We start from the raw sequence: 17,850 nt of genomic DNA on the forward strand, positions 1-17,850 counted from the left end.
TTAAACATATTTAAATACATGAATCATCACCCAGATTAAGAAATAGAACATGTCTGGCACTCCAGAAGTTTCTTTCCGGTCAATAATGATGCACTCGCACCCAGTTTCTTTCCAGTCAATAATGATGCACTCGCACTCAGAGGTAACCACTAGTGGGACTTGGACAATTGTCACGGAGTTTCGTCTGTTCTTGAACTTATAAATTGAATCATACTGTATGCATTCTTTTTTATCTGGCTTCTTTACTCAGCCTGACATTTGTGGGATTCAGCCACGTTGTGTCTAAGAGTTCTTTCTCTTCTATCGTTGTGATAGTCCATTGCTTTCTTTTTTTTTTAAATTGAGACATAATTATCTATAGTATTATATTAGTTTCAGGTGTACAACATGATTGGATACTTGTACACATTGTGAAATGATCACTACAAGTCTAGTTACCATCCATCACCATTTTAGTTACAAAAAAAGTTTTTTCTTGTGATGAGAACTTTTAAGATCTACTCTCTTAGCAACTTTCAAATATGCAATACAGTATTATTAGCTACAGTCACCACGCTGTACATTACATCCCTATGACTTATTTACTTTATAACTGGAAGTTTGTACCTTTTGACCCCCTTCAGCCATTTTCCCATCCCTCACTCGCTTCTGGCAACCACCAATCTGTTTTCTGTATCTATAAATTTTTTTTTTTTAAGATTCCACATATAAGTGAGGTTATAAGGTATTTGTGTTTCTCTGACCTATTTCACTTAGCTAATAATGCCCTCAAGTTCCATCCATGTTGTCACAAATGGCAAGAGTTCCTTCTTTTTTATGGCTGAATAATATTCCATATAGTGTGTGTGTGTGTGTGTGTATACACACACACACACACACCACAGTTTCTTTACCTATTCATCCATTGATGGACACTTAGGTTGTTTCCATATCTTGGCTATTGTAAATAATGCTGCAATGAACATGGGGGTGCAGACAGGTTTTCAAGTTAGTGTTTTCATTTTCTTTGGATAAATACTGAGACATGAAATGGCTGGATCATATTGTAGTTCTATTTTTAACTTTTTGAGGAAACTCCATACTGTTTTCCATAGTGGCTGCACCAATTTACATTCCCACCAGTAGTGCGAAAGTGTTCCCTTTTCTCCACATCCTCGCCAACATGTCTTTTCGATAATAGTCATTCTAACAGGTGTGAGGTGATATCTCATTGTGGTTTTGATTTGCATTTCCCTGATGATTAGTGATGTTGAGCATCTTTTTATGTGCCTGTTGGCTGTCTATATGCTTCTTTGGAAAATTATCTATGCAGATCCTCTGCCCACTTTTTAATGGAATTGTTTGGTTTTTTGCTATTGAGTTTTATGAGTTCTTTATATAGTTTGGATATTAACCCCTTATCAGATACATGATTTGAAAATATTTTGTCCCATTCTGTATGTTGCCTTTTCATTTTGTTGATGGTTTCCTTTGCATTGCAGAAGTTTTTTAGTTTGATGTAGTCTCACTTTATTTTTGCTTTTGTTGCCTTTGCTTTTATTGTCAAATTCATAAAATCATCATCAAGATCAATGTCAAGGAGGTTACTGCCTATATTTTTTTCTAGTTTTATGGTTTCAGGTCTTACATTCAAGTCTTCAATCTACTTTAATTTTTGTGTACAGTGTAAGATAGGGGTCCAGTCTTCCCAACACCATTTATTGAAGAGACTGTCCTTTCTCCCATTGTACATTCTTTGCTCTTTTGTTGTAAACTAATTGACCATAATGCGTGGGTTTATTTCTGGGCTCTATTCTGTTCCATTGATCTCTTGTGTCTGTTTTTATGCCCATACCGTACTGTCTTGACTACTACAGCTTTGTAATATAGTTTGAAATAAGAAGCTGGAGGCACCATTGCTCTTTCTTAAGGCATCTTCCATACTTAGCTTTGTTATGTTTCATTTCATAGAATGTTAAGAATGAAAAGGACCTTTGGGATTATCCAGGGAAAGGTGGGGAGAAGCCTTAACCTAAATGGAAAGCATGCTAGCAGCACCTCTAAGAACCTGGCAATTAAGCAGCCTCTTTACAGCTGTGAGAGGGCCCCTCCTCCAGCCGGGAGCAGCTCAGGCATCCTTCTGGTGGTCCCCTGCCCCAGGACAGGCACCACCAGCGGCTTGAAGGATACTCCCCCTTCTTATCCTTGCCGTTTCAGGTTCCCGAGAAACCTCCCATCAGCTCCCCAGAGACGTGGCCCAACCCGCACCGCGTCCCGGATTCCCACGTCTCCTGGTTAATTTCTGTGTAGGTAGTGCTTCAGGAAGTGGCCAAGGCGAGCGCCCTCCATCTCTGACTGGAAAGGCTCACAGCCAGCCTCAGGGATGAACCAGAGGGCACAGGCATCTGGACCAAGAGGAAACCTCTTATTAATCCAGGAGGCTTGATGGGCAGGAAACGAGACTTGGGGTTAGAAGTCGGTTAAGTAACAGCCCCTCGTGTTCTAAGTCAGGGTCAGAGTCTGGGCTCAGCCACAACTATTTCCACCAAGGACAGCCCTTCCTGCTCATCTCAATATTTACAGTTCTGTTCCTAAAACTCCGAATTCTCAGCTGTGTTCAGGTGGTAAAGCTCATGAAAGGTGGTACTTACTTTCTGTCTTGGATACAGAGTACCATGACCTGGTTTTCAGTATGAGAAAAATCTAGATACAACACATCAGAATTAAAAAGTGTCATTTGAGACTTAAAGTTGATTTGCCTATAACTGAGGTAAAGAAAGTGCTCTAAGTCCTTGCTACTCAATGTGGCCCACACACCAGCAGCATCACGACCACCTGGGAGCTTGTCAGAAATGCAGAACCGTAGGCCCACCCCACACCCACCGAGCCAGGACGTGCACTTTAATAAGCCCCTCCAGAGATCTGTATGCAGGTTAGTTTGACAAGCACTGCCCTAGGATCATTCAGAGAAAGCCCCCGGAGCTCTAGAAAGTGGGCTGACGGGATGAGAACAGTATTATGTGGACTGGGTGCTGAGGAGTAGGAGGGAGATGCCAATCCAAAGACAAGGGTTGAAGCCGCCCTCTGCAGGCCGTGTGGCTTCAGTCTAACGTCTCCAGCTCAGTGTGCCACAGCACGCAGTCACTCAACACGCATCGTGACCACTGAAAGTGCAGCAGAAGGTAGGAGTAAAAGAATTCCCTTCCAGTGGCCCACTGGTCATTTCAGCCACACGCAGTCCCTCGCCTCCCCACAGGGGAGGACAGCCACCAAGGGAGACGCAGCATCTTCTCATCACTATGCTTCTTTCTAAAAACATCTGGGGATTGCAGCGTAGAAGTAATTTCTGGGAACATCTGGGCTAATTAAAAAAACGAACCCCACCACCAACCATACAGTTGTAGGACTCACACACTCAGGAGTTTTCAGAATGCTAATTCCATTCTTTTATTTCCTCACACCACAAACATTTTAGTTTATCTGCCTTTTTACAACCTGATTTACACAAATTGCAAATGAAAAACGGGCTTTCTTTAATCTTCCAAAATGCATGTATGAAATATAGCACAAACCCGAGTATTTACACATAAACAGGCTTAACTGAAGCAGCTTTATTGCAATTTCTTAAAATTAGCATTATAGTTTAAATATTTATACCTGTAAAGGTTTGCATAATCTACTATACATATTTATTTCAGAAGCAGTTAAGACTTTTAACTAACTGGGGAAAAAAAAACTTCAACATAAAGCTCTAACAATCATGTGAAACTTAAATTATTTACAATTACACATTTAGGGTCCTGATTCACAAAACTTAGTGCACATCATGATTTATTTATGAGTTTCATAGGGAAGGTGAGCTCTAGGTAGAATATTCCCAGGTAAAATTTAGACTGAATGGCTTTTAGAAGAACGTCTGTCAATATGCTCACTGGAAACTAGGAAAAAAGTAACAAAACAAAAACTATAGCAACTGCATTTGATTTGGAAATTTCAGTATACAGGGGCCTCAACAGAAGAGCTGGTACCATTACTCTGGGTAGGTACAGGAGGAAAAACGACTCTCCCCTTTCTTAGTTAAAAAATTATCACCCCCAATAATCAGTACATGAGAATTTGGGGTAATACGGAGTTGTCTTTAAACTTAATGCCTGAATCAGCAAATTCATAACAAATAAATAAGGAAAATACCTTCTATAACAGCCATCAGTTCATGGGTTTTATTTAGTGGTGAAAGCTTGGGGCAGGGGGACCAAGGGGTGAGCTGTTCCGATTGCAAAGAAACATCATCGATAAGGTGCCAGAAACCCAAGCTCACCCTAGGAGCGCCTTGGAGGAGGCATAGTGGTTCTATGTACGCAAGAAAGGAGATGACTCAGAGAAAGTCAGTAAGACAGACTGGTTTTATAATGAAGCGATCAATTTCGGTGAATCAGGTCCCAGGTAAAGTCTTTAAAAAAAAACAAAAATTTACAGTCAACATTGTCAACTCTGGAATGCAGGTCTAGTACAATGACCAGTACGTTACATTTACAAAACTGTTTAGACAGTAGTTGTTCCAGAGTTAAGAAGTGAAAAATGTACATGCCAGTTCACGATGACTTTAGATACAATGTTATTAAAATACACTGTTAATCATAAAAATACTTTACTATGTACATGTACGCTGTATAAACTCTAGGTTCACCTACTGAAGGCAGCCTCTAAACCCATCTGGCCGATGGGCTCAGGACACAGTGCGGTTCTATGATTTGGTCTTCACACCACGCGCAGGGCTGGAGTACTGCAGTCAGTGCCTCGATGGGACAGTAATGCAGTCGTCCCTCTGCACAAGGTCTAGTTGGAAGACTCAGTTTTACTTCCACTGTATTTTACTTTCCTGAATGCTGGTCCAAGTAACTCGGGGCATTCACATAATTCATTTGCAATTTCGTTACACTTTGAAATAAGGCTATAGTTCATTTCATCAGTTATTACACTGTCTTGCTTGTAGTCAGGATGGTTCGCGATAAACTCCCTCATCCATCTGGCGACTGTCATTAGTTCTCCTGAAGAAAAGTATTTTAAGGCAATGTAAGTTTATAGTAGTGCTTTTTAAAAATAAGTTGACATTTCGTGGCCAGTATAAACACAGTCCGGAGAAAAAATCAGTATGACCTTTTGGTGTAGCCACATGGCAGGGGTTGGGAACAACATATTTTTCATAGAGTTTGAAGAATTCCTCCTGGGGAAGAATTTTAGGTTGCAGGCAGGCAACTAGAACACACACATCCCGTTGCTATGGTACCTGCTAGATGCTACCCACACACTGACACTGCCAGCTCTCAAGAAACAGGAGCCAACACGTGTGCGCTAGAGCACGGGTGCTCCCATTGGGCCAGAGGGCTAAGGCTACATGTGCTCGTGGCAGGAGACTGCCTCAGAGAACGGGAGGGTCCCGAGTTTCCCAGAGCAAACTTGGATCAAAGACAAGGAAAGAATCAAGAATAATACATAGAGTGAAGAGAGAAATTGGGGGGATGTTCTTTGTGACTCCAGGAAGTTTACAGAAGCCCCAGATGAAACCCAGATGCCATTCCCACCATTACTGTCACCCTTACTCGCAGCTGCCAGCTCCCTGTGCCGGGCACTTGTTAGGCAAGGTCAATGAGATCTCCTCAAAGCCAACCAAGAAGGGCGTTCTTAGGGTGCTCACCATGTGGCGGCAGGCTGAAGACCCAGACACCCTAGCTGTGTCGCTTATCTAACCTATAGAGTTACCTGGCCCTCTACAAAGAACCCACAATGATGCACAACGAACACAGCCAGACACAAATGACAAATAGGCCAGCCAGATACTCTATTTCATCGTCTAAGATGCCACTAACTTAAAGGTGCACCACTACTGAGGAACCAGTAAGAAAAAAGCACTGCTAATTAAACTGTGAGTGTCCAAGATTACCAGGGGGTGCTCAAGTGCAAGGATGTCAGATGTGCAGCGCGTGCACTGATCAAATACAGCATACTTTATTATTACTTTTTTTTCTACAATTTTATTTATTTTTTTCCCCAAAGCCCCAGTAGATAGTTGTACGTCACAGCTGCACATCCTTCTAGTTGCTGTATGTGGGATGCGGCCTCAGCATGGCTGGAGAAGTGGTGTGTCGGTGCGCGCCCGGGATCCGAACCCGGGCCGCCAGCAGCGGAGCGCACGCACTTAACCGCTAAGCCACGGGGCCGGCCCAATACGGCATACTTTAAAAGACTACTTTAAGAAACTGAATGTTGTAAGATGGTGAGGGTCTGCCTACATGAAGAGTTTTTTTGTTTTTTTAAAAGAAAAGCAAATGATACCATACCAGATGCTCTCTTCTTAATCAGCTTTAGGTAGTTCAGAATACTACATCTGGTGTCTACATCCACTTCCATGTTTTCAAGGTAAGAGTTCAGAATCGGGATCAGCCCAGGAAACACACCTTCCTACAAGAAGCAGGATGCATCATCAGCTCCCTGCCCACTGGCGTAAGCGGGGAGGTGCGCGGTACAGGGCCCCTACCTTCCCGTTGATGATGGTGTCTACGCTCATCAGGCTGTACTCCTCCGTGGCCAGCTCTGTGCTGTTCTGGGCCTTCCCACAGCCATCCACCACAGCGTTGCCCCCTGCGGAGAAGAGTGCAAGGAGCTTTAGCAGCTGCTTGTAGCCTAAAGTGACCCTCGAAATCCCAGAGAATGTAATACCTTTGCAAATATCTTTCCTGAAATAAAACATTCCCCACAAAACAGCATCGCGTTTCTGTGCAACTTTCATGTTTTCGTCAACCTGAGGGAGAAAAATAATCATGGCTCAGTCAAAACATTCTTGACCAAACACAGAAGTTATAGCGCCTTCCTTGCTTCTGCAGTTAGCACTCACTCCCTTAAGAATCCTACTTGCCCCTCCAATACCTTCTGGTTGGAAGAACAGACTTTTTACTTGTATGTGGGGCCGGTGTCACTCAACTACAGATTGGCATGTGCTTGTCAATAACAATGGGGGAATTCTAAGAGAAGCTTACCTTACAAAACAACAACTTATATCCATGGAGGCCATCCACATTTCAAAGCACCTTTGTGACTGAACCTTGCAAGAATCTATGGAGGACAGGTGGCTGGTTCCCTTTACACAGCACAGCGACTCACCCAAGATCCCAGGTACGGAAAGGCAGAGAACCCAGTCAGGGGACCCAGTTCTCCTGCCTTCTAGTTCCGTGCTCTGCCCTCCCTCCTCTGGGGTTTCGCTGCCTCACTGTGGTGAGGAAAAGGAAAGAGTCAGCAGGCTGTCAGATCTGGAATAAGGCTAGCCCTCCGAGCAGAGGGTCACCACCCACTGCCGTTTGCCTATGTGGTGGCTCTGGCCATGTGGACTCATTCACGAGGCCAAAAACCTCCTCTTGATTTGTGAATTCTCCATTTCTCCAGTCACTTTTTAAGACCCTCCAAGTAGAGCTTTTAAAACTTTTTAGCAGGAGTCCCATATTTCCTATAATGAAATCTCAGGGGAATTTCAATACACAGAACAGAAACAAGTTAGGAGGTCACATTAAGTGGGATGACGGTATAAAGTCTTTGATTACTTACTTTTCCCCCATACTCAATTCCTTTTGTTGTTGTTTTGTTTTCTTTAAAGACACACATGACCTCAATAATCTAGACACTTCTAGGAGCATATTCAAATAATAGTCTAAAATTCCACCATGGCTAGGAATATCTTTGTTTTCATTTCCAATATGCTTTTTCTTAGTCTTGACAAAGTTCATAAATATCACTGGTTTTATTTCAATTTCTGCTTCTATGAATTCCTTTCTAAAAGTATATTTTACTATTGCTCTTTAGATTCTCAATTTCACTGCTGAGGTTTATTTTCAATCTTTCTGTTAAAGCATTTAGATGATTTTCCCTTAGAGACCAGCTTTGCCAGCATCCCACTGCCATTCACTTTCCTACATAATCTGTAATTCTAGTCGACTTAATCTAGAACCTATTAGGAAAACTACTTTAAATTTCCAATAGTTAAATTTCTCTTGAACATCTTTTTGTTGAATTTTGGTGGGAACGCAGCCTGTGTGGCGTCTACTTTTGAGAAGAGACGATTTCTCTTAACTTTTGTAAATCTCCTTTGGAGCATTTGAAAAAAGACAGGCTGTGGTGTGAGATCGTGATGTGGGCTCCAAGACCAAGTGTACCACCCGGGTCATCTAATTCCCCCGTGGCCTCTGAGCCTTTGATCATATGAGCTGTCAGTTCCTGAGTGACACGCAAGGTCTCTCGGTGACTTACCTCCCTGAATCCCACGTGGCCGTACGACAGCCCACTTATCCCCATCCACAAGCGCCAACCGAGGCCCTGAGAGGATGAGTAACTCGCCCAGGTTACAAAGCTGGTGAGTAAGTGGTACGAGTGATTCATGAATTTAGTCCTCACGCCACAGCCGTATCTCGCCCTACACGGCCGGGCCTCTAGGTTCTTCTGCTTGTGCTTCTGAGAAGCGTTTGCTGCACTTGACAAAAAGTAGCACAGCTCTGACATCATCCTGGAAGAGGGGATGAGACTGCTTTCTCCGTCTCATGCAACATTTGATCTCGTTTTATTCTGTTTGTTATTACCTTGTCACTCCTGCTATCGTAAAAGGTCATCGCGTAGCTCTGGATTTTCCACATCTGTCCTTGTTTTAGGTATGTCTTATGTAAACAACATATACCCTTCTGTTGCTATTTTATATCATGTTTTAGCTTCTGAACAGGAAAGTTTAGCCTATTCAAATGTGTTTGCATCTGATTTTACCATGTTATGTTCTCTGGCTACACTGTCGCACCACGCCCTGGGCCCCACACCCACTCTGTGGCACTGGAAAGTTCTTTGTTCTTTTCCCACCTCTTTTAGCTAGCAGGTTAGAAGCAACATGCTATTTCTATACCATTAGTAGTTTTGCTTACTTTTAAACTAGTGTTGAAATTCTCTCTTTAATGTCAAACATTTAACTAGAGTATCTGCCATCTGTCTCCTTCCACTGTCCCCTTGCTGTGGCTGAGACTGCTGTGGCATCCTTTTAGCCTAACTTAATTAAGTTTTGTTAGAATCACCTGGAATTTAAAGACTAGTTTGGCTGGGAAGAGGATTCTGTGGTCGTAACTCTCGACCCCTCAGGATTCTGTAGGCTTTTCTCCCTCTCTTTTAGCACTCTATGTTTAGATGAGAAGTGGCATCACTTGATTTTTCCCTCCTGGCGGCTATCCTAAGTTTCTCTCCTATCTGGACTGTTGATTTTTCTCTTTGAGATTCAGAAATTCCTAGATTTGAGTTCTTCTATAAATATTTATCTCATCCTCAATGGACTCTTCACTCAGGCAAAATTCCATCTATTATTTCTTAGATTATCATCTCTCATATCTCTTATATAGACCATTCTCCTCTTCTAAATTATTACATACACACTGAACTTTCCAGAGTATTTCCCATGCTTCAGTTTTTCCGTTTTTTCCATTTCTTTGCCATCCTGCTGGGATGAATCTCAATTTGGTTTCCTAAATCAGTAACTGTGATTTTTAACAATATGTGCTCTACTGGTGAGTACACAGTTTTAAGTGTGGCTACCATGTTCTTGGTTTCTAAGAGCTCCTAGTCTTCAAACGCTCCTTAGTGCTTGTTTATTTTATGGATGCAAGCCTTCTCTATAACTTCTTCAAGGGCACTAATTAGAATTTAAGAAATCTTTCCAGTTTCTTGAATTAATGGTGTTCCCCTGAGGATAATATACTCTGCAGGCCCAGCTGGGACCTTCTCGTTAAGGCTAAATATTCTCCATTTTCTGTTGACTTGCAGACATCTACTCCCATTTGTAAATAGAAGCTGAGACTGGAGCTGACACGGACTCTGCCTCAGGTGGGCTGACCTCCCCGGCAGGCAAGCCCCCACGAGTCACTCGGGCCCACAGAATTCTGTGGGTTACCTCTGGTGGTGGTGGGGGGGTGATGAGCAGGCAGGGACAAGCTGACAGCCAGACTTCCTTCAGGGTGTGGGGGGACGTTGCAGGCTGGAGAAGCCCCTCGGGGAGGGAGCAGGGAGCGAGGTGTCTTGGGGGCAGGTGCTGGGCTGGGCAGGTTTATTCTCCGTCCATGTTTCTCGCCACAGCGCCGCTCTACTTCTCCGTTCTCTGGCCCTAAAACCCCAGCAGACCCTTCTCTCTGCCTAGCAGCCTTTCCAGCCACTCCCAGTGCCAAGAGACCCCCGGGACCAGGAATCAAAGGCCTTGACTGACTTGGCTACTGCCCCACGACCACAGCTTTGCTGCCTCACAGCCTGGAATTGGTCCAAGGCTCTGCTGGGAAATGCTTCTAAAGCTTTTTTGGTTTTTTTGGGATGGGCTGATTAACTGATTTGTTTTTCTGATAGTCTAATGCCATCTACATTCTCCAGAAACATCTCCAGCTCTGTTCCACTGAAGTGACCTTTCCCTACATTCCCCTCCCATCCCAATTTTAATATCATAACCAAAATGGGATTTTTGAGAGGACAAAATCAATTTGTGGGACTTACTCCAGCCATCATCTTGAATCGAAAGCCTCTAGAAATAAAGTGATTCTTCAAATGCAATCCCGAATCTCTTTCAAATGGGCTGAGAAAGGAGCCACTATTACCACTTTTGGTTTTTTTCCAGGAGTCTCCACCAAAGCAGTACCAAAATCTATGGTATAAGCTCAGGTTCAAAATAAAAAAAAAAGAATAAGGTAGAGGGAGAAGTGTTTTATTCTGAAGGGTGAGCAATTCTGAATGAAGTCAGATTTGAAATAAAGGTTGTATATAAATGAGCAATAGATAGTAATCTACAGTCATCTAGACCCACCATTATACTGAAACGTATTCTCACCTTTGACAGCGGGATGAGAAAATCCAGCTTGTACGAAAGGATCACTCTGGTAAGCAGTACCACGAACACCACGTACGCAGAGTTCTCAAAGTCCGTCAACTGAACCTGGACAAGCAGGAGCCCGGAGAGGTTAGGCCAGCCCAGACCAAGCGCACAGACGTGCTCTTCCCCAACAGGCCCCTCCGTGGGTCCTGTCACTCCCAAGCCACCTCCCAATTCCCTGTCTGGGTCTGGAAACCCTCTGCCCACAATCTACCCTCAGAAACCAATCCTCCTTAGCATCTGGACCTGCTTTAACATGCACACGCCGGATCTAAGAGCCTCTGATGAGAGCTTCAGAAGAGTGATGGGCAGTCAGAGGACGGGGGCATTCGAGCCACTTCTGCCATATGTGTCTTACCTCCATGGGTCGGAATTCTACTCTCCATCCAATATCTGAGTTTGGAGGAGGGGGCTTAAATCTCATTGTCTGCCAATTTGTGGACTGAATATTCTATAAGAAAAAAGCAGAGAATAAAACCAACTTTCCACATGTCCAGGAAAACATTAAGATGATTTGATATGTAATAAGGGAAGAAGACTGTTGACTCTGCATACAAAATTCTCGTCAGTTTACAAATACGAAAAGGTACAATTTAAGATTTTCTTGGAGCGTGACCTGCTAGGAAAACAACAGCGAGTGTCTGACAAAAGCTGGGCGACAGGTCAGGAGCGCTGAGATGACCGGCCATGTTCTTTTTGGGCAGCATGTCTGAATTTTTCAGCATTACACAAACAGGAGAAAATACTGAACAAAAAATTCAGAATCAGAGATATAACCAGTGAGAATGATAAAACAGAGGTACTTTAGACCAATCTAAAATTGTTCTTAGTTCTGCACTGCACTGGGTAATGAGATTCCTCTGGTCACCAACTCCCCACAGCCAGACAACTGCCTCCACCGTGGTTAGTGCCGGGACACGCATGTGAAACAGAGGAGGTACCTCGAAATGGTCAGACTCATTGGCATCATCCAGGTGTATTTTCTCTTCAAACAGCGTCAGTGGGTCTCTAATGAAGAGATGAGCAACATGCTGGGCCAGCAGATGGTCAATGCCTGCAAAGAGAGGGCACAGGGACTCACTTCAAAGCTCGAGACGCCACTGCTCTCTAAGCCCAGTAAGAAGAGAGGCCCGCTCAGGAAGTTTGAAGCAGGGTATCTGGAAGCTTAGGGAATGGCAGGATCGTTCAGGATTCTCGTGTCGCCCAAGATTTTAGCCTATGGACCTTGGGGAAGTGTCTGAGTTTTATCTGCTACTTGCACAATGCCTACTGGGGCACTGGTGTGTACCCCACACAGACGTCTGAAGTAAGTTCCTTTTGCTGAAAGTCAAGAAGACCTCGCAAGTATCTGGAACTTGAAACTTGAGGAACAAGCAGCCTCATAAGAAAAGTCAGAGACTGTACACTAAAAATAGAAACCAGACCAGGAGTCAGCAAACAAGTTTAAAAGAGTTTTGAAGAACTAAAGGCGTACAATCAAATCCAGAAAAATGGAACGGAAGCTTACCTTCTCGCAACAGTTGTTGGTAGATTTCTTTATCTATTGTTAAGTCAATGTCATTATACTTCTCACCACACTCAGATAAATAACTGTCTATGGAATCATACCGGGATTTACTAATCCTATAGTTGTTTTTCTTCAGTGGCTAAAATCGAAAAAAATATGAATGAATGCCATATAAAATGATCTGGAAATAAACTAATGCCCCAAGTAATTATATTAAAATACTATATATTTTTAAATAGAATAATTACATAAAAATGTCCAACCTTAACATAGACCCTGAAAACAAGTTAACCCTGAAAAGTATTGTTAGGGAAAATTATATTTAAAAAGCCTAGAGGCAAGTAGCCTTTTTAAGTAGCCTTTTTTCTGGTATGATTTAAATATACACTTTTTTTCTTTTTTAAAGCAGATCGCCTTCATTCTTATTAGGCTAGGAAAATAAATGCCAAGGTTGAAAGCAAAAAATTAAGCCTATAATATAAAACAAAGCTATCAAAATTATTTCTCCTTTAAAGTGTATTTCTACTTAGAAAGCATGTTCACCAATTTATGAACAATCCCATAAAGACCCCAGCAGTAGGAGCACCGTCCTGGTTGAGAACATCGGAATTACTTGTGGGAACTCCTTTAGAAAACACCTGGAGGTGACTACTAGGTAGAGGACAGGCCTGGGTGTCTACTGTTTAAAGGTCTCCATGGTGGTCCTGATGCACACTCTGGGTGGAGAGATGCAGGGTCACAGCCCAACATGCACACGGGAGGCACAAACCCACCCTTCTTCAGCAAAACCTAACCCTTTATACAGAGCAAAAGAATCTTTGATGACAGATGACATGTTCCACAGCAGAAAGCATCCTATACAAATCACTCAGGTAGAGCCAAAAAGCCTCTTGGTAAAAACAGCCATCAGCACTGACTTCCAAAATTTAGAAAAACTGCACTGCTAATTTTAAAATAAAAAACAAATACAGATTTCGACAAATGATGAAAATTAACTCCCCACCCAAACCAAATCACATTTCCCACATATTCACTCCAAAACAAACACTATGGAGCCAAAGACCAGAAACAAGGGAATGTTTATAACCTGTGAATTTCTTCCCATGTGACTAACCCACTCAAAATAAAAATTTAAGGGCGACTTCAAAATTGCAAGCAGTTATAGAAACCCCATTTCACCTGCTCGATTGCAAAAGGCTATTAAGGAAAGTGATTCCCACCTCCAGTCCTCTCTCCTCCCGAGTTCTGTCATCTACAGACGCGGAAATCACGCCCCAGCGACAGTCAATGTCTGACACGTAGCCTCGGTAGAAAGGAGACGCAGCACTCAAAGCCATCTAGAAACAAACGGAAGTCAGCACTGCAGGCTCAGTGTCACCGACATGCTAAAAACAGCTCCATGCAGTTCTCTCTGGCCAAGAAGAATCAGCATGTATGACCCACACCGAGGTCTCCGATGTCTGTCTCTGCCTGCTTTCTCCCGGTGAAATGCACCAGAAGGGACTCCAATCCTGGGATCTGATTCATTTAAATCATCCTCCGTCATGTGAGGATAGGAAGGAGGGGAGAGGGAAAATGGCTACTCTCAAATGTGACACTTGAACACATAAATGTCTTATTAGCAACAGTCTACTTCCACAGCCTAGACTCAGTTTGTTAGCTCTAATCTGCATACCATCTGGGTTAGCTCATTTCTGAAGGGAGTCTTAACTGGACTGCAATAGCACGCCGTCAGCAAATTTTGCACACGCGGTCTTTATTTTATACAAAGAAGTATTTAAAATAAGATGCAACTTCTACTTACGACAATTGGGCAGATCGTGGCCAACTGATCATAAAGATATCTGGCCTCAGATATGCTGCAGGCTTGGAACGTTACCTGTTTAAGAATTGCAAGTTATTAACAACAGAAAACTCTTAACATCCTCCCCAAAGAGTCAAGTCTGAGAAGGAAGACAGTTAGAGAAGGTGGGGGGCATGGTATGGAATGATCATGCCATTGATGACATTAACACAGGAATTTTGTTTAAAAGCTGTCTTGGATGAATTTTGCTAGAAAATGTTACTTAATCATGTTCACGACTAATATAAATAACCATGTTCCTAAGTTAAATAAGATTAAGAAGCCAGGAAAGAAAAATAAGACATTAGATAAACAGCGAAGTTCAACAAGGCGTTTCCTCTTCTACTGGCTCATTTCCTCGTACAGCTTCCCATTCTCTGCAGCTAACTGAGGGGTTATATAAATTTTTGTACAAAAGGGATTTGGAGATGTGAATGATGGGTTTCAAAGTTCACTGGGGACAGTATGGGGAACGGCTTGGAAGGGGGCAAGCCTGGAGGAAGGAGAGGAGTTAAAACACCATAACTGTCAAGGAAAAAACTGAGGAGGGCTCGTGGGAAGAGGCCCAGCGGAGTCAAAGCAGCAGGCTCTGGGGACCAGTGGGGTATAGACAGTGAGGGTGTGAGTTAGGTTTTGGCTCAGGTGTTCCTCGGACAGACAGGAAGAAGAGGCACCATGACCCCGTGGGCCAAGGAACAGACAAAGAAGCCCCTTAAGTGGCTGGGTTTGGGGAGTGGGCTCAGATGATGCCCTGAAGATGGGCAGATCACCCAGGAAGCCTGCACGGAAGGGGTCATTTAAGAGTTAGGCAGAGAAAAAGATCACACAATTGATTAGTACACATCCTCTAAAAACAATTACCCACAAGAAACCACAAAAAAGTCCTGCCTTCTTTGGGGTGGGGAGTGGTGGAGGGGGCAAGGAACACAAATGGTGGCTGTGTTAGCACATCTGTATTAACTGCAAATTGGGAAGGTTCTAATTTCCTGTTCTTGTCATCTAACAGTAACGGTTTGAACTGAGTGTTGGTGCAGGAAATAATTTAAGTGCTTAATGCTCGAAATAGCAGCTGCATGAATATGTTTATTGTTACAATCCCAGCCTGTTAGTTCCAATAGTTTTTGCCAGGTCTCAACTTTGTTGTTTTTTTTTTTTTAATCAGCAGAGAACTTCTGTTGGAGACTGGAAAGTTTGCCTGCTGAGTTATAACAGCATTTCACGTCCCTGTGGTGACTAACTACAGCCAAGAATTATTTAGATAATTTATCACATCCTGACCTTCCTATCATTTCTACATTAATGATTAAGACAGTGCTACATTTTAATTAAAATATAAAGATAATTAACCAGCCATTACAAATTAATTCAACCTGGAGAAGAGCTGTGTCATGGACATCAAGGACTAAGAGGTTAAAACAGATCAAGATTGAGAAGGATTGGCAATTTGGTCACTGATAGCCAGAACAAGGGCAGTTTTTGCAGAGTGGGGACTCAGACATCAGTCTGTGCGGGGGTGAGGACTGAATGGGAAGAGAGGGGTGTTGACACCGCCTCAGCTCCAGGAGGGCAGGATCTGCCTCCCTGGTCTCTACCCCACGTGTGAGAACACAGTCTGACACCTGCTCAGCGCTTAATAAGTACTTACTAAGCGAAGACAGTATCTTGAAGGAAAGAGTGTGCTAAGGAGAACATAGGGGCAGAGATAAGTTTCATTTTTATAAAATGGTAAGATTCTTGAAAAACTGTGACCCTAAAGGCCAAATTTATATGGATTGGGATTAAAAATACCATAATGTTCCTCACACGTTCTGACCACTTCTTTTGAACATGCATCTGAGTTTAAGTCCTTTCTCATGACTCTCAGGTATTTCAGTTTGTCTGTTAATTTTGTTTTTAAGAAGACACTGTGACAGGCATTTTTTCTTTTCAGTTTTTTGATTGGCTTCTCTTTGATGGCCTAGTACATACTGGACAATTCACAGGTAAATCCTGGAAAAGTCAACTCGAGAGAAGTACGCTTAAGAAAATTAGCACCTGGAATTCAACAACTGAGTTACAATAGGTAAGTGACTTAGTTTTTCCGAAGATATTTAGTAACCAGTTTCCTTACTCGAGAGCTGACGGAGCCATCGCCAAGCCAAACAGAACGTCACTGTGGAGGATGGCTTTAGTCGGGGAAGGGGAAAAAAAAGTTCTTACACCTTAAAAACACATGAATATAAGGACAGTTTTGGCTTCTGGTGCCCTTTTGAAGAATGTAAAGAAAAGCAATGTCACTAAGGAAACTGATGAGAGGGGGGAAAAGTACGAAAAATAGATGTTAGAAACCTAAATATCTACTCTAGAATTCATCTAGAACCCAGTTTTGAAGCCACATGATTTTCTTTAGGGGCGGGGACACCTCTTACAACATGACATGAACTTAAATGATTCCTGAAAGGCTCCCCAAGAGTCGAGAATTTGAATGTGGTTAAAAGCTTTTTGTTTTGTACAATAAGTCTTCCGTTAACCTTAAAAAGTCACCTTGATGGGCCGGCCCCGTGGCTTAGCAGTTAAGTGCACGCACTCCACAGCTGGCGGCCCGGGTTCGGATCCCGGGCGAGCACCAACACACTGCTTCTCCAGCTATGCTGAGGCCCCGTCCCACATACAGCAACTAGAAGGATGTGCAGCTATGACATACAACTATCTAGTGGGGCTTTGGGGGGAAAATAAATAAAAAATTAAAAAAAAAAAAAGTCACCTTGAAACTATTTTTCTGCTTTACTGTAATAAGCAGTTCCTAGTGTTCCACGTGAGAGATACAAAGCAGGGATTTCTGCGGTGACACGTGGAATTCGTCTCATTTGCCATACACTTTACGTTGTCTAATGATTTTGTGTGTGTGTGTGTGTGTGGAAGATTAGCTCTAAGCTAACATCCATGCCCATCTTCCTCTACTTTGTATACGGGACACCGCCACAGCATGGCTTGATGAGTGGTGTGTAGGTCAGCTTCCGGGATCTGAAATTGCAAACCCCAGGGTGCTGAGGCAGAGTGCACCAACTTCACCACTACACCACAGGGCCAGCCCCTCGAATGACTTTAAGCGGAGTTTTCAAACCGGGGTGCTGGACATACCACTTAGAAAAAGAAACTTGATCCTAAACCCGTGACAAAGCTTAAACTGGATGGAAGACTGTATCCATAGCTAATAAAAATATTAACTACCTACCATCAGGACACATTTATTTGTATAAATACAGCGTTTCAAGGGAAAGAACATCCTTTTGGAACAGAGCCACTGTGCTGTCATGGCAAAACACCCTGGTTTAACATTAAACCAAGAAAGGGCAGTCGCTACTCCAACAGCACTGATACAATTTCAGGGCCACACACTGTAAGTTTTAAAGCTTGATGGTTCTCTTTAGAATATTTGTAATTAAGACAGGAAAGCAGATACACAGTTAAAAGTCAAAGGTCTCTTTTTGAATGAAGTGACCATTTCTAAAGAAACTTACTGGCCCACGTTTGCTTGGAAGACACCTATTTTATACTACCTATATAAGTCAGGAAAAGCAGAAAACAAATTTATCCTTGGCTATGATTATTTAAGCA

At 42.8% G+C, this 17,850-nt stretch overlaps 1 protein-coding gene across 3 annotated transcripts in view; it reads right to left on the reverse strand.

The window, feature by feature from the left end:
• Positions 1 to 3,570: 3,570 nt before the first annotated feature.
• The window catches only part of GCLC (glutamate-cysteine ligase catalytic subunit), a 45,323-nt gene continuing 31,043 nt past the window's right edge, over positions 3,571 to 17,850 (reverse strand). For 2 of the 3 annotated variants that reach the window (XM_087438724.1, XM_004424011.2), the window contains 10 exons: positions 14,215 to 14,289; positions 13,631 to 13,747; positions 12,411 to 12,549; positions 11,845 to 11,957; positions 11,262 to 11,354; positions 10,862 to 10,966; positions 6,697 to 6,778; positions 6,515 to 6,618; positions 6,318 to 6,438; positions 3,571 to 5,027 (listed from right to left, as the gene is read on the reverse strand). In XM_087438724.1, coding sequence (XP_087294850.1) covers positions 4,816 to 5,027; positions 6,318 to 6,438; positions 6,515 to 6,618; positions 6,697 to 6,778; positions 10,862 to 10,966; positions 11,262 to 11,354; positions 11,845 to 11,957; positions 12,411 to 12,549; positions 13,631 to 13,747; positions 14,215 to 14,289 — 1,161 coding nt within the window. In that variant the 3' untranslated portion in view covers positions 3,571 to 4,815. The remainder of the gene's footprint in view (positions 5,028 to 6,317; positions 6,439 to 6,514; positions 6,619 to 6,696; positions 6,779 to 10,861; positions 10,967 to 11,261; positions 11,355 to 11,844; positions 11,958 to 12,410; positions 12,550 to 13,630; positions 13,748 to 14,214; positions 14,290 to 17,850) is intronic. The other variant, XM_087438726.1, reaches the window with a different exon arrangement.

Source organism: Ceratotherium simum, chromosome 13, assembly GCF_057802395.1.
Source record: "Ceratotherium simum simum isolate JZ-2026a chromosome 13, ASM5780239v1, whole genome shotgun sequence".
Lineage (NCBI taxonomy): Eukaryota > Metazoa > Chordata > Mammalia > Perissodactyla > Rhinocerotidae > Ceratotherium > Ceratotherium simum.